Here is a 17,180-nt window from a genome sequence, read left to right on the forward strand (position 1 = left end):
TTGGCTGCAGGAGAGCGGGGCGGCCCGGGGAGCCGCGACTGGGGGCTCTGCTGTGGGTTGGGCTCCCGCAGAAGCGGGGCGGCCGGCGGCGGGAGTTGCCCTGAGCCGAGGTCTGTCCCCGGAGCGAGGTGGGCGGGCGCTGCCCAGGCCTGGGTGCCGCTCGGGCCTCTCGCCGCCGGGGGCAGCCCAGCCGAGCCCCTGGGCTGCGGGGCTGCAGGGCTCTGGGCACCTTCCGGGTGCCCTCTGCCTTCATGAGGACAGGCGTGGGTCCCGGGCGGGTCAGCTGCTTTTTCTTGATTTGACAACAAACAAACAAAAATCCCCCCAAATCGGGAAAATGTTTCTTGTATGTGTTACTCCGGAGATCAGGAGCTCTGTAGGAAGGATAGGTGTCCTTTAACAGTGACCCTGTAGAGGGATGTGTGTGCGGGTGACGTTCCGGCCCCTGGAGTGCAGGGCAGTCACCAGCGCCGGAGGCTGCTGCAGCCACCCTGCGTTTCCCACATGCTTTGTTTTTCAGACCAAAGGTCCCTGGCTGGAGCACAAGGCCTCATAACTAGTCAAAGCTGCTGTGAAGGACCAGCAGGCTGATTGTGACTGCTGAAAGAGATAAAAATCACTTCTGCTTGAGTGGATCTTGGTGAAGGAATGAATGCATTACTAGGGCGATGTGTCTTAGAAAGTTTACAAGGAAAGCATTATTTTTCTAACACGGACCAGATACTTGGTGTATAGAGGCTTGCAAGACCACCTACCTGTATGTAAGCAATGTATCTAATCCCCAGCAGAGACGGGAGAATGCCATGCTAAAGGCATCAGAACAGCATCTTTGGGTATGGATGTAGCAGAATTGGTACCAATGAGGAAAAAGTAATTTGAGGCATGTTGCTTCTTTGAGCAGAATTCAGGTAGATAAAGGGGTATACAAAGGCAGTAAAAAAGTTGTTCCAGATCCAAAGAAAACAGGAGAAGGAAGACTTGAGATCTGTGCAAGAATTAAGGGGACTTCTCTCCAACAGTATGAGTGCAGATGCCCACAGATAGTAATCACAGAATCATTATGGTTGGAAAAGACCTCTAAGATCACTGAGTCAAACCATCCACCCAAGACAAGGAAAAAAAACCAAACCAAAACTCAACCAAAATAACTCCACCAAACAAGAACACCCACCATGCCTGCTAGAGCATGTCCTGAAGTGCCACATCTACACTGTTTTTTAATACCTCCTGGGATGGTGACTCCACCACCTCCGTGGGCAGGCTGTTCCAGTGCCTGACCATTCTTTCAGTAAAGAAATTTTTTATAATATCCAGTCTAACCCCCCTACCCCCCCCCCTCCCCACCCCAAAGGACAACTTCCTGCCCTTTCCTCTAGTCCTGTCATTATTCACTTGGGAGAAGAAGCCAATGTCTGCCACACTACAACCTCCTTTCAGGTACTTGTAGAGAGCAGCGAGGTGTCCCCTGAGCCTCTTCTCCAAACTAAACAATCACCATTCTGTCAGCCTCTCCTCAGAGCACTTGTTTCCTAGACCCTTCACCAGCTCCGTTGCCCTTCTCTGGACACACTCCATCACCTCGGTGTCCTTGTAGTGAGCAGCCCAGAACTGGACACAGTACTCCAGATGCGGCCTCACCAGTGCTGAGTACAGGGGCACAATCACTTACCTACTGCTGGCCACACTATTCCTGATGCAGGCCAGGATGCTGTTGGCCGCCTTGGCCACCTGGGCACACTGCTGGCTCATGTTAAGCCAGCTGTCAACCAACACCCCCAGGTCCTTTTCTGCTGGGCAGCTTTCCAGCCACTCTTCCCCAAGCCTGTAGCCTCGCCTGGGTTGTTGTGATCCAAGTGTAGGACCCGACACTTGGCCTTGTTGAACCTCATACAGTTGGCCTTGGCCCATCAATCCAGCCTGTCTAGATCCCTCTGTAGAGCCTTCCCTTCCCTCAAGCAGATCAACACTCCTGTCCACTTGGATGTCATCTGCAAACTTATTGAGGGTGCACTCAATCCTGTCACCCAGATCATTGATAAAGATATTGATCAAGACTGGACCCAAAACTGAGCAATGACGAACAAGAAGCTGACCTGTATATCCCAGCCCACCAGCACATCAGACAGCCACTTTTGGATAACCCATTTAACTCTCCAACAGGTCCATGTCCAGAAAACCCGGCGTAGAAGAATAAAGAAGCACAGAAATGCACTCTAGTACTATATGGTATGGAGGGGAAAGGATAATAAAATTGAAAGTGTGTAATTTGTTAGAATAGCTTTGTAATACCTGTGTAATAGTGTGAAATTGTATAATTGTATATCAGTAACAATGGTATGTCTCTTAGCTAATTATAATATTAGTTGATTTATTAGTTGATAATGTTTTACTTAATAAAAAATTTTCTTCGAAATCAGTTATGTCTCCATCCTGCAGTCCCAAAGGCTAACTGAGTGACTATCAGCCAAGAGAATCAGGCAGTAGATCGAAGAACCATTTCAACATATGCCCACTAGAGGCTGCTGAAGGGATCTGGTTTTCCCAGAATTTGTCAGGGAGCATTTTCCAGGATCTGGTGAGTGTGGATCTTGTAAGAGCTGGATAAAGGAGACTATGCTAAGTAGGCAGTGCTTGGACCAAGATGAGTTATTGAAAGAAGAGAGAATATAAAAGCAGGAAGATGCAATACAGTACTTAGCAGTTAGCAAAGGAATATAGCAGAACATGCAGTTGTCTGAGACCAAAATGGAGAAAAACCATATGCAGGTGGGAAAAACAGAAAGGCACAAGAGATGGCAAGGATAAAAACAGAGGAAGGATGGGGAAAAAACAGCAAGAAGATTAATATAGATCAAAGCAATGTAAAGCAGTATTGAAAGTTTATTCATTCACACTTTAACAGCTAAGAAACTTGAAATCACAAACTGAAATACTTTTCCAAAGGAAAAGTTAAAGTAAATTTGCATTTTGTTTGAGATAGGATAAGACTGATGTTTTCTTTTTTTTAAAATGTGAGGGGCAGAACCTTTTGACTCAGTGTGTCATGCTGCAGGGAAAGTGTGTGTGCTTCAGCCCTTTCAGGGTCTCTTGAGTGTGGGCAATCACACTTGTGAGCTGTGTTTAGATCCAAGTAGATGAAATGGCAAGTCTTTCAGTGCCCAGCCTAAGCTGTGTTAGTGAAACTTCATAACTGTAAAGTTGATTTATGTTAGGTTTATTTTGGTGTGACATAATAGTCAGCCATAATAGAATTTCATTTACATTGCTGTAAAGCTAAAATAACAATTATATTTTATGTTGTTATTCTGGTTTTCCATTGGTATAACTGAGAACTGAATATGGCTCTCTTTCTGGAAATGATTAAGGGTAAAACAAAATGTAAACTAATGGAAAATATTTTAAGAATAAGAACAGTATTTAACAAGAGGCCAAGTTCAGTTCCACTCCAGCACAAAGCTACATTTAGAGCCTGTTAGTGTTTGGGGTGTTATAATTGCTTTTGAAGGTGTTCTTTTTCATTTCTTTTTTATGGACTGTACCACAAAGGAATTACATGTAAGTTCTCTAGTAGCTTTTGAAGAAATTTTCAGACAGTAAACAGGCCTAGTATAGCAAGTCTCTGCTGTGGTCCCTATACAGTTACTGCAATAGTGAGAAAGGAACAAATAGTAAATAAAAATGGATCCAGGGCAGAAATATAGTTGTGGGGGGAGTTTACTGTTTGGACAGAGCTGATGGAATGTTCTTTTATCTCACCATAAATCTGAAGTTTCCAGAAATCTTAATGCATTTTCCTGAGTTTTCAGATGCTTTGCAGCCATTCTTCCACTAGTTCATGAATTTTCTTTTCTACAAACTGATGTTCAGCAGCCACTGAAGTTCTTTAAAGTTATTTGAAGTCATTTTTCAAATTCTCCCCATATTTTTAAATTCCTGTGGCAGGAATCCATGGAAGGGTACTGTTGTTCCCTGCTGAAGGAAGAACTTCAGCTTTCCTTTTGCAGTCAGGACAGTGCCTCACACCACATGGATAACTTCTACCATCCTCGGTGACACCAAGTAAACCATAGTACCAGTGAGGTGCCCTGAAGAATGTTTAGTGGAGAGTAGAATAGCATACTTTGCATCTGTTGTTACTCATATCAGCCTAAATCTGATTATTTTGATGGGGTTAAGCAGAGCTGCATAAATTGTGACAGAAATCCAGTAGTTTGTGCTTAATTTCTTTTATAGAAAAGTCCCAACAGGAGTATGGAGAACTACAACATTTACACTTGTTTTCTCCTCAGATAATTTAACCTGACTGTTGATACCAAAGCACAGGCTTTACAGAACAGCTGTAAAATGGGACTGACTCTTAGGAAATGGTCAACTGATTCTGGTTGCTTTCCTTTTTAACAATTTCTTCAGCGACATGGACAGTGGGATTGAGTACACCCTCAGCAAGTCTGCTGATGACACCAAGCTGTGTGGTGAGATCAAAATGCTGGAGGGATGCCATCCAGAGGGAGCTTGACATGCTGTGGAAAACAGACAGCTTTCCCACAAAAGGAGCTGGATGGCTTTTGGAGGCAGTGAACTGCATAGCAGACCAGGTGGACTTAAAATGGTTGCTCCCTATTCCCTGTCCTCTGCCTGCTGTCGTCAAAGACAAAGCTCCAGAATGATGGACAGCAGGAAAGGCAGGAAAAAGAGAAACATTGTCTTGATGCACACCTGCTGGACAATACCCAGAGGCCTCTGGCATGGATACAGCCATGGGATTAGACAATTGTTTCTGTAAGTGAGTGAAAGCCAGCAGGACTCTAACTGTACCAACAGATACAAAAGTATAAAATGCTGGGGCTGTCAGCCCCTCGTGCTGCTTCTTTGCCTGAGGATCAGTCACTCTGTCTGTTGGAGAAGATTGCTGCTTGCTAGTTGGTGTGTGTTAAAAGAAGGCTGTTGTGGAGGAAAAGAGGATAGTCCTTGTGTGCTGGTTCCTGACAAGTGCTGTGGATAAGAAGACAATGCCTTCCCCATCAGCTAGGATCCTTCTCCCTACTAAGGATCCTGCTGCCCCAAAGAGCTGAAGGATCATCACACGCTCGTGGATGGAGACTGCTATAGGCGATCATCAGACACAGCACACTTGGCGCTACCGCACATGATTTCATAGTTGTGCAGGGAGTGCAGGTTACCTGTGTGGCTTATCAAAACGTCAGAACATCTCAGGATCAGAGTAAGGGATCTTATCCCTTAAACCCTCCTCCCTATTGATCCTAGCCCATACACCTCCACACATTATGTGAGCCCGCCAAAGGGAAATTGGTGTCAGGCAACCCTTCTCCTCTCCCCTTATTCTTACTAACCCCCATACTTATATCAGTATTGGGTGGGTGAGTTGTGTCTAATAAATGTGTCCTGTTGTTGAGGTATTATTGCAAATATTTACTGCTATTGTTGGTTTAGATCTTGCCATTCCTGAACCTCTTTCCTCTAAATTTTGTTAGACTTCCTTAATAAACCGGTTTAATTAATAAACTTTAAAATCAGGAGTCAACTGCAGTTCTTGTGGGTGTGGTGAGGGGTGGGCTGCTACTTTTCCACCTGAAAAGCCAGTGCAGAAGCTTGCCGCTCCTCTGAGAGAGGCGAAAGCGACGTGCAGATCAGCAGTCTCTTAAAAATTTCTTCCCATAAAGAAGGTGTGACATAGTTTTATCCTGACAAATTGCTGTTAGTCACACAAGCTTGAGAGGTGGGCCCATGCCAACCTCATGAAGTTCAACAAGGCCAAGTGCAAGGTCCTACACCTGAGTTGGGGCAATCCCAAGCACAAATACAGGTTGGGTGGAGAATGGATTGAACAGACTTGAGAAGGACTTAGGGGTATTGGATGATGAGGGTCAACATAAGCCAGCAATGTGCACTTGCAGCCCAGAAAGCCAGCCATGTCCTGGGCTGCATCAAAGTAAGTGTGGCCAGCAGGTCAAGGGAGATGATTCTGCTCCTCTTGCTCCATACTTGTGAGACCCCACCTGGAGTACTATGGCCGGTTCTGGAGCCCTCAACACAGGAAGGACACAGAGCTCTTGGAGTGAATCCAGAGGAGGGCCACAAAGATAATCAGAGAGCTGGGGCACCTCTGCTATGAAGACTGGCTGAAAGAGTTGAGGCTGTTCAGCCTGGAGAAAAGAATACTCTGAGGAGAACTTATAGTGGCCTTCCAGAGCCTGGAGGGACCTACAGGAAAGCTGGGGTGGGACTTTTTACTAGGGTGTGTAGTGATGGGAGAAGGGGTAATGGTTTTAAGCTGGGTGAGGGAAGATTTAGATTAGACATTAGGAAGAAATTCTTTAGTGTGAGGGTGGTGAGACACTGGCACAGGTTGCCCAGGGAAGTTGTGGATGCCCCCTCTCTGGAAGTGTTCAAGGCCAGGTTCAATGGGGATTGGAGCAACATGGTCTAGTGGAAAGTGTCCCTGCCCATGCAGGGGGTTGGAACTAGATGATATTTAAGTTCTCTTTCAACCCAAACCTTTCTATGATTCTCTGATTTTCAGAATAGTAACAAGACTGATGTATTCATAGCCAGCAGCCGATGGGGACTATGGGTACCTATGACAGGCAGTTGAGAGTTTCTTTTGACTCTTCCTTAGTCTTTAGGAAATAATAAAATACTTCCAGCTGTGTGGTCAAATAAACATGTTTGTACTGAGTGTATTTAACTAAACTATCTCTTCATTTGTTTTTGTCAAACAAAACGAAAACTTACAAGATGCAAGGGGCTGGATTGTCCCAGGTGCTGTTGATGCTTATAGACTGTTAGGCAAAATGAACACTTCATTCTGAAAGAAGAACAAGTTTTTCCCACTTTTCAGGGCTCACATCTCACTGCAACACCTGGAATGTGGTGAATGAAATAATAATTTCTATGGCTCAATACAGGAACTTCCTGCAGCAGAGTAAACTGCTTCCTTCAGCTGTCTTAGGTGATGTGACCCACACATTTAGTTCTCTTCATATTCAAAAGATTGAATTCAGGCTATCACATTAGTTACAGTTGCTTCTCATTACACCATTAAATATAAAGTCTAGAGAACAGCAATAAGATGATTTTCAAAGTTACATTTTATTAGGAATCTATAAGAATTTCAGAACAAAACCTTACACACAAACACATAAAATCTTAAAAATTTGTGTGAATTCAGTTTCCTATTAATATAAATGCAGGGCATCTGTTGTTGGATAAAGTGAAGTACATTCTCTGTGTGTGTACAAATATTTACTAAAAAAACCCAATACTTGTATGACAGAAAACATATGGTTTCAAAGGCTTTCATATAGTTCATAATGTCAGCAGCTTACACTGAATTATACTGGAACAGTAAAAGTGAGTTTGTTATTGGCAAGGATAACAAATATATTTGTTAAAGCAAAATAATACAAAGCCACAAAAAAATACTCAGCAGAGTGTCAAAAGTTTCCCGGAGAGATTTGTCATAATGAATAATAATTGCACTTAACCTGCTATTACTAGTAACCAATACTGTTTTCTTTATTATTTAAAAATATTCATAGTTTCCTTAACAAAAATCCATTCTGTACCTGACATAAAACATTCATTGAATGCAGATTTAAGGTAACACAATCCTAGCTTTTAATTGTGCACCTTTGCTTTCCCCTTTTTTTCTATATATCAGATACATCAGAATGGTTAAGAAAAAAAAAAAAAAAGGCAATAAAATGAATAATCTGTGCAAAATGGGAAGTTTTCCTATAATAACTGATACCTCATGCAAAAGAGAAGACATGTATTAAAAAACAGTCTAAGAAGCCCTGAGTCAGTAATTTAATTGCAAAGGCAAGGAACATGAGTGCTCTGAGTTTTTCCTCTACATTGGTGCATATTTAAACCAGTCCAGTATTTAGTTAAAATATACTTTAAAACAGGTAGCTTGTGCAGTTTCTCACACACAAACCTTCTATGCACTTCATTCCTTTCAGCAAACTGTATTTAATATTCAATTTCGTTTAAGCTGTCAGGATAGCCTGATGAGAATTGAATTTCTTCCACTTCTAGAAGAGAGGGGAAAGAAGGGGGAAATACTGTAATTATTTCTATTTTTATCACACAGGAGAATGCATACAACAATGTCATTACCATGCTGGTTTTAAATGAGACTGCCGTAGAGTTTCTAAAAAGTGGATCCATTCAATGAGAATTCAAGGGAAGACACACCACTTGTCTAATTACAAAAAGCACTGTGAATTGTTAAGTGTCTCCTAAGGAAACAAAGTATGTTTAAACTTACCTAAACAGGGTCCTGCCTGGAACCGAATATCATCAACAGCAGTGTCACTTCTCATGGACACACCGCGGATTGCCTCAAAAATAATCTGTCAAGGTAAGACACAGCTTTTCATTAATCCCACCAGAGGAAGGACTAATCATGCAGTCTATTCCAAGATCTAGTGTACGTCTTGGAAAGAAACTTCTGTGCTCCATCAGCAGACTGATTGTCCTGGTCAGAGAATTTGGGTGTATACTATGCCGAAGGAAGCAAATTTGTTCTCACAATTTGTTAAGAAATTGACCTGTATTATAGTCCATGGATAATTTTTTTTCCAGTGCTATGGTGTTTCTATCTTGCTTTTCAGTCCAATTGTCTTGCCGTGTGTTGCCCCTATGCAACCACGGCTTGAGGGAAAAAAAGCATTACAATATTATGTTGTGGTCTTACTGATGAAGCTAAACTTGCTTTTCAGTGAAATGTTTCTTTTGCCCTAATTAATTTCCAGGCTTTTACGGTAAAGTGATAAAAAACCCAACCCCACACAACATCTTTTGTTAGTGATCAGTGCAGTTTTGTGCCCAGTGCTGTCTCAGTCAATAGCAATTTCAGCTTCCACTTTGACAGAGAAAATGAAGCAGGCTTTGTCCCTGGCAATACTGAAATGTTGGCAGTGTTGAAACGAAAGGCAGAGAGCTCTGGCTTTGCATCATCACCTTGCCTTTGGTGCCACCTCAGAAAGACTGTGCTGCAAGAAGCAGCCATTTTATGACAGCTTAGTGGTTATGTCAAGTCTAGACAGGGCTTTAGACAGCTGAAGGAGAAGAAATTGCCAAAGTGATCTGAAGAAAAACTGCCAATACTGACAAGAAATTACGGAAAACAGCATTTAAATACTTGAAAAAATAATTTTTCATTAATGAACTATTTTAATACTTGCAGCCTATAATTAATTCTTTAATAATTCCCTTTACTTATAAGAAATTACATGTTATTTCAGCTTGTTCAGGTGTCCATTCAATGCTATCTACATTCTAACATTTTAAATTTTTTTTCTATGACCCAAAACTTAGATTCTAACATATAGTTCATGTCAGTATTCAATTTTTACTGCTTTTTATTTGTTTATTCTTACCTGGTAGTTTCTATCACTTTCATATTCTATGAGTCCCCTTAGCCACGAGATGCTTTGTTCCCCTGTCCTCCTCCACAAAGGAATCTCTTCATCATCACCTTCCTTTTTTAGATAAACACTTAATAATCCAGTTCCAGCTCCATACATGTGATAGAAGAATGTCAAGCACTGTTTTCCAGAGGTTCCTCTTAGTAAGCTTGAAACTAGATATGCTCTCTGTCCATAGACCATGTTGGATGCCTCTATATACATATAGTAGCCTTAAAAAGATAAAAAATAAAATATTAGCAAGTAAAATATATTCTCTGAACATGTTCATTATGCTCAACATTCTCATTATTTTAAAAACTATGATTGAAACTATTTTAATGAAGATTTTTATGCTGTTGACTGTTGTATTTGTGAACTGTATTGTCTTTGATATTGTGATAATTGTATCTTGTAATAATGGTAATATTTGTGAATGACAATATCAGAACACTTAAAACTTTGTTTATGTCTGATTAAATATATAGCAACAGAAAGAAATAAAAAGTAGGAGAAAATCACAGCTATTCTTAAACCAGCAATGCGCTTTGACAGTGGTTGATTAACTGGAATTCAGAGACAGCTACATACATGTAGCTGAGTGTATAGTTTAGGCTGGTTGGAGCTGATGATATTAAGAAAGTAAATGAATTGAAATATGTTTTAAATAATATATTAAATCAATAATATTTTTCGTTCTGTGATCAAGATGTGAAGACACAAGGTGAGAAAAACTTGTCTCTCTAAAATCCATGAATGAATGACTCATAAGCTCTGATCTGTAGAAAAATTAACCATTAATTGGTGACAGGCAAATTAATCCCTCTCCCAGTCCATCATCAGGTTACTTCCAACTGGAGCAAACTGAAGTATGTCAGAAGACTGAGGAGCATCCCCAGGTCCCATCTGCTGTGTAGGGCAGTTGTTCCACCAGCAGGCAGTGAACTCAGATTTTGCAGCAGCTCTTCATGCAGTCCCACTGCTCCCTTTGTGTGATGTTGGAGATAACAAGCTGTTCTTCTGCCACCACAAGTCCTGGTGGTGAGATTCCTAAGGATCAGTGAGGCAGAAGAAAAGCTGAAAGCAGCACGAGCAGAAGATGGAAACTTGGGGTGGCCCTTATGCTACTCCGAGTCCTGTTATCTATACAAACCCATGCTGAAAACATTCTGTCTAACCCAGGTTCAGTGGTGCACAGCAGTAGACAGAAAGGGTGAAAAGGAAGATTATCTACAGCTGTATGTCCATAAAGAAAAGATAATTTTGTACAGTGTGCTGGAGAATTCCCACAGCTCTTTATACCAAACCTAGTGCAAACCATTGCAAGGATGTTGATGCTCACTATACTTCAAAGTTCCTTGAATTAAAAATCTAAACCTACACCAAAATAACTCGCCTTTAGTTCTAAGGCCTGAATAATGTTACAAGTTTTTCGGAAAGATGAGATCAGCTCTTCATTTTGTGAATTCAAATCCACACATTTCTGAGCACATCTTGCTGCAAAACATTTGTGACATAAGGAATAAACATTAAAAGATTCTCTTAACTTCACCAGTTCTAAAGTGAAGCTCTATCAGCCTCAGATCTCAGAATACTTAGTGATCTGCATAAACTGAAGATAGGTTTAACATCAATTTCTGCCTTAGAAATAAAGAAAATTGTATTAATATCCCATTCCTTTTCTGAAGGAAGAACACTTTAAGGGTTGCTATTGCTGTAAGGAGAGGGTCATTGTCCTTGAAAACCCAAGAGCTGGGATATAGAGTATTTGAAACAGGAAGAATAAAATAGCATCAGACAAACCTGAATGTTGAATCCTTTTACAGAACTGAGTTTGGTTACCTGCCAAAACAACCAGCAACTTAATTGTGATGTAGTCCTTTTGGATCATATTTTATAGAAAAAGAAAGGTCTGCCGGAAAATACAGACATGGCTACTGCTGCCTCTTCACCCACATTTCAAAATAAAAAATTCCCAAATCAACTTTAAAAACATCTAGGAAAAATTCTCACTCATTTTAAAGCTAGTGATCTCATGTCTAGTTGATGGAGAAGAACTGGACAGCATGGGTAACAAAGACTTACAGGCAGTGTGTCATCAAATTCAATCTAATGTAATCTAATTTTTAAATGGAAAAGGTACAAGAATTTCAACATTCAATTTTTAAATTCATCCCACAGTATAAAGGTATCATTACTGGGGAAATCTTCTTGATTTGGAGATAGCTTACATTTTCCACTCAGATAATGTAGCCAATAAAATTGGTCAGAATTTGGTCAGATTTTTATGCAGTGTTTCTCATTTTGGTTTCATAACATAGAAGAGAAGTTTTAAGCTTTAAAACTTACTTATATCTGAAAACTATTCCTATTTCAGAATCAGTACTGTTTAGAATTAACAGCATAATTTCTTGGTGATCTGACATTTCAAGCCAAAGAGAAACAATCCCATTTACTTTCTTAATTCTACATGTAGAATTTTGGCCACACAGCCACCCACACAATGAATTTGCATCTCTCTAGTCAACTTTCATACCCTGCTTATGATGCAGCTGTTACAGAAATTTTACCAGGAGACAGAAAAGGGATATTTTGCTGGATGTTCATAGATCCATCTTTTTGGATAAGGAGATCAAAATCAAGACAAAACATGTGGTATTGCATTAACTAGAAGCAAAAGAGTGTTCCAGAGAAACTTCAATTAAGCTTCCATAGAACGTGACTTCATATGCACAGCTGGAATAACTATGTTTGATAATGCTTAGTGAGGTTTACACTCAATCACAGTTGACACAATAATAATGGCTTTTGGTGAGCCTTTTGAGCAGGCCAACTTTTGTAGTCCAGCTAAAATTTTTTAAAGACTAGGTAGTTGGCTACTGTGAATAAGCCAGTCTGCCTGCAACTGACTTTATAACTCATAGAATCATAGAATCATGGAATCATTAAGGTTGGAAAAAACCTTCAAGATCATCTAGTCTAGCCATCAGTCCTACACCCCATGACCACTAAAGCATCTCCCGAACTGCCACGTCTACCTGTTTTTTTAACACGTCCAGGGATGGTGCCTCCACCACCTCCCTGGGCAGCCTGTTCCAATGCCTTACCACTCTTTCTGTGAATAATTTTTTCCTAATATCCAATCTGAACCACACCTGGCACAACTTGACCCCATTTCCTATTGTCCTATCACTAGTCACTACGGAGAAGAGGCCAAAACCTGCCTCACCACAACCTACTTTCCACCTCTTCTCCAAATTAAACTATCATAGTTTTCTCAACCTCTCCTCCTAAGACCTGTTCTCCAGACCCCTAATCAGCCTTGTTGCCCTTCTCTGCACCCTTTCCAACACCTTGATGCCCTTCTTATACTGCAGTGCCCAAAAATGCACACAGTGAGATGTGGCCTCACCAAGGCTGAGTACAGGGGTAAGATCACCAACGAATGCCAACCACTGTGGAGGTGGGAAAATCCAAAGGCTCCCAAAGCCTTTTTAAACCTATGTAAGCATTTACATTCAGAAGCCTCAGGGCTGTTTCATCCATGATTCTGAAGTCAATGGAGTTGATACTGAGGTCCTGTTCTTCAGGAACATGAGCACCCAAGGCAATGACACAGTAATTTCCAAAAGTCACCAGGTACAGACCCTGGTGTGGGGCCAATGCTGATGCAGTTTTCTATTCACTTGCCCCACTTGCCTAAATACTTTAAGTTACACAACTGAGGTTATGGACCAGATTTTCAAGACAAAAGGTCTGTGAGACCTCTTTTATTATCCATGTTTTCTTCTAACTTTGAAAAGGAAGGTGTTGATGCAGAAAAGCCCCTAAGCACTTGTTTGCCTTTTATTTTCAGGGAATATTCACATAAGTTAGGGGTTTGGAAGAAGGCTTTTCTGAAGGGTCTGGAGAGATATCCTGTCCTTTTCTCTCCCAAAGGAAAGGGCTAATTGAGGAAACAGACCAAAGTGTCCACTTGGTCTGCATATATATTCAGATTAAACATCACATCCTCAAAACCATCTGTGGGTCCCTAAGAAACATGTTTACTTAATTCAATTTATAACTTTTCTGAACACAACAGTAAAAACTCACTCTGTGTTCTAGGTGTTATAACTTCAAAGTATTTTTTATTAACTATCAATCTCCATTCTGGAAGTTCAATGTGGAGCTTAACTCACCTACCCCAGTAGTGTGGTCTCCTCTCGGTCCGGTGTAAGAAGTGGGAGTTGGACCCCTTCTCCTGTGCCAACTCCCACGACCTCTCTTCTTCTGGGTGAACACACACTCATCTTTTTCAAAAGTACACTCTCCAGGACTGGGCAGCAGTAAATCTAGAAGGAGAGAACATGGTTTTAAACTGCAAATATATTAGACAGATACGTGAGAGATTGCACAAGCAATGTATTTCATACACTCACCTGCTGAAATCACTTATGTCTACTTAGCAATACTTAGAGTAGTCACAAGCTTGTAAAAGGTAGCTTCAAGCAGATATAAGAAATTTGATTTAATTTTCTTCACAGCTTCGGGAAAATCTGTGCTGTAGTCTGGCTCACTAACATGTACTTATTTTCTTTAAAATGTCTCATGCACTTTATTATCTCATCATATCTCTTCAGAGCTCCACAATGGGCTCTTCCAATGTAATCGTCTTCACTACTGAGGCACCCCAGGCAGTTAAATGAACTCTAGCATGTATAACATGCATAATAAATTAGTCTCGTCAAAGACTGGAGTTTCTGTGATCTGAAATCAAACACCACATTTAGCTCTCTCATGTTCCCTTGGCACCAGATTCTAATACAACATACAACAGACCACAGAGCTGCAATTACTATTTTCATTATTTCAAGTCTATGAGATCATGCAGAAGAGAGAAAGTTGACAATTCAGGCTCTTGCCAAGAAGCTTCTGTCAGCTCTTCTGCTATAATGTGAATTTGTAGTTCAGGAGTAGACACTGTGAGCTGCTTTCACCTTTTGGAAAAGAGAATGCCTTAATACCTCACATAATCTAGAGCATTTTTCAGGCATTTTTTTGCTGCCATCACTGCCAAGTCCCCACATGACTATACACCTAAGTATCAGTTCTGCACCTTTGGTTCCTTTTCAGATTACCTAGGAAGCACAGAGAGGAAAAACAGACAACTGTTGGAAATACTTCAGAAAAACATCATATTGTTTCATACATGCTACTTCTCTCTGTTCCATAATGGCTGGTCACCTAAGTGCAAGAAATCAATCAAAAGAGGTAATAAAAAGCTTCTTATTACCTGGGAATGTAAGTGGCATGGTAGATCAGCCTCATCACTATTTCAAAGAATGAGATTATAAGAGTGTGCCTGTCTCATGAGAGCCATTTCCAAATTAGGATACAATCAGTGCACTATCAAACTTCCAAAAGCCCCAGAAGAGGGAGTTTTGGTGAGTTCAGGGAGATTAGCCTGTGCGTGTCAGAAGGTAAAGTCTCACTCCAAAACATTCAGGTCCTCCCACTACAGGCAGGAGAGTTGAACTCATCTGCCTTCATTAGAGAACTGCAGTTCAGATAAGGGACTGTGTCTTGGCCTTGCACAGCTGTACTTCTGGACTAAAAAGAGTAATGCTGTGTTTTGAAAATATTGCTTTTGGGTCTATTCCCAGTTTCCTAAAACCTGTTTGAAAACTACTTTCCTTTCAGTTGAACTGTTGTTTTTAAAAAAAAAAACTGTGATGCCCCAAAAGGAACGCTCACCTATATAAAACTGTACTGCAGTCAGTGAAGTTAATTAGGAGTTAGCTGGTACCTCTGTGAAGAAAAACTGGTCCTTCCTCTATGCATGCTACTGTAAAAACACGATTTATGCAATACTTATTGGAAAATGAAAAAATAAAAGAAACCACAGTGGGATGAAGGCAGCTGTAGGATAGGCTTGGAAAATTAAGATATGTAATGAGCTCTTACTAAAGAGGGTAGCAGCTCTTGGACAACAAATACACATGGTCTTACCAGCAGCCTGGCAACTTCCCAGGCTCAGTGATATATCATCCAGTGCCACGAGTCCACAGTCCCAGAAGCTTTTACACCAGCTGACAAAGACAACCTGCAATACATGAAGGAAATTTCAGGTACCTAACAAAAGCTGGTGCTGTTAAAAGTCTGAAATGTTAGATTTTTATAATTGTGCTAATGACTTTGACATCTAGACAACAGAAATTATTAATCCACTTTGTTTTGGCACTTACTAATACTGCCAATAACTGAAATGTCAAGTTCAGTTAGGTCTGGGTCTATGTTTTCATGCAATAGAAAGCGTTTTCTCACTTTAAATGATGTAACTCTATATGTAGCTTCCATTTTATTAGGGCAGTGTGTATTTTTTACTATAAGAGAATATATGACTCACTGAAGTTGTTGCCCTTTTTCCCTCAAAAAAAAATCCCAAGGAGAAAAACTCAAATGTCCTCATCTATCTTATTCCTAAACAAGAAGTGTTATCCATAGAAGGATAAATTTGAAGGAGTAATGCAGAGTGATGGACAAGATATATGGCCACGGCAAAACTAAAGACCAATAAAGATAAAATGAAACTACTGCATAAAATGGGATTATGACATAAAGCCAGGACATCATACAGCAAGAGGCTGGAAATGCTACGCATCATTCACAGTATACATCTGGGTTTGCGAACATTAAGAATAGTGACCAAGACGTTTTATTTGACTACACAATAATTCTGCCATGGAAAATACAAGTTACTCATGAGATGACAAAATAAAATATAAAGAAACTTTAAGATTCTCAGCTGCCCTTCTCCCACAGTTGACAGATCTGTTTGAATTACAGACAACACAGTAAGGTTTATTCTGTGAAAATACTGCTGGCAGTTTTCTTCGCGTAACTACTGCAAACCATCTGTCTGACCATTGGGGTTGTGACCATAACTTGGGAGGAGCTTTTCAAAACAATTCTTTTGTGATGAGGTCTGAGCTAGTGACTGGAGACAGATGAGTGTCACTTTTAACATTTTAATATTCTGGAAGAACTGTAAACACCTCAATTACATATCTGAGGTCAAATGCTGAATGACAGTTTCATGCAGATACAAAAAGGCTGTTTAAAGCTGTTATTGCATTATTTAACATGTCTTCTTATAACGGGCTTGGTAACACCTTCCAGTGGTCATTATACCATGTTTTGCTAGATTGCTTTGTTCTGTAGTATTTATTTACCCATCTGCTTATGAAATACCCTGAGATGTAACTACATGGCAACCTTTGAAGCATGTTTGGGTTATGCTGGCCAGGATGGAGCAATTTTTAAAAGAATTTTCATCCAGTGCAACCAATCTTGGAAATAGTGATAATCTGTTTTGTAAACTGCTACAGGTGTGGACTTGAGGAGTGCCCCTGCACAGTACACACAACTGCTCAGTGTATACTGGCGTCAACTGCCCCCTTTTTTATTTTTTTTTTAACTGCAGAACCACTCTCTTAGCCTTAAGGTTTAACCAGACAAAATTGTTTCTTAACTTGTAAGTTCATTCTCAAGAAATAGGCACAATCTATTTTAAAATGGTAGCACCTCTTGGAATAAAAAAATACAATAAATACTGACGTTGGGCAGACGTCATTCACCAGACTTTTAATAAATGCATTCTGGTGAACATTTGTAATAAACTAAAGACATATTATATTCCTAAACACAAGAATCTTCAGAAAACCACACATGAAAGGGTGAGGTCAATCCTCATTTGTGAAAAAA

General features: G+C 40.5%; 1 protein-coding gene across 2 annotated transcripts in view; it reads right to left on the bottom strand.

Moving 5' to 3' along the window:
* Nucleotides 1-7,091: 7,091 nt before the first annotated feature.
* The window catches only part of MAMDC2 (MAM domain containing 2), a 65,953-nt gene continuing 55,864 nt past the window's right edge, over nucleotides 7,092-17,180 (bottom strand). Inside the window, exons 10-14 of one of the 2 annotated variants that reach the window (XM_051643136.1) lie at nucleotides 15,426-15,519; nucleotides 13,616-13,768; nucleotides 9,408-9,667; nucleotides 8,294-8,378; nucleotides 7,092-8,054 (exon numbers count right to left, since the gene is read on the bottom strand). In XM_051643136.1, coding sequence (XP_051499096.1) covers nucleotides 7,996-8,054; nucleotides 8,294-8,378; nucleotides 9,408-9,667; nucleotides 13,616-13,768; nucleotides 15,426-15,519 — 651 coding nt within the window. In that variant the 3' untranslated portion in view covers nucleotides 7,092-7,995. Of the gene's footprint in view, nucleotides 8,058-8,293; nucleotides 8,379-9,407; nucleotides 9,668-13,615; nucleotides 13,769-15,425; nucleotides 15,520-17,180 lie in introns of both variants that reach the window. The other variant, XM_051643135.1, reaches the window with a different exon arrangement.

The sequence above is a fragment of the Apus apus genome, chromosome Z (genome assembly GCF_020740795.1).
Source record: "Apus apus isolate bApuApu2 chromosome Z, bApuApu2.pri.cur, whole genome shotgun sequence".
In the NCBI taxonomy this organism is placed as follows: Eukaryota; Metazoa; Chordata; class Aves; order Apodiformes; family Apodidae; genus Apus; species Apus apus.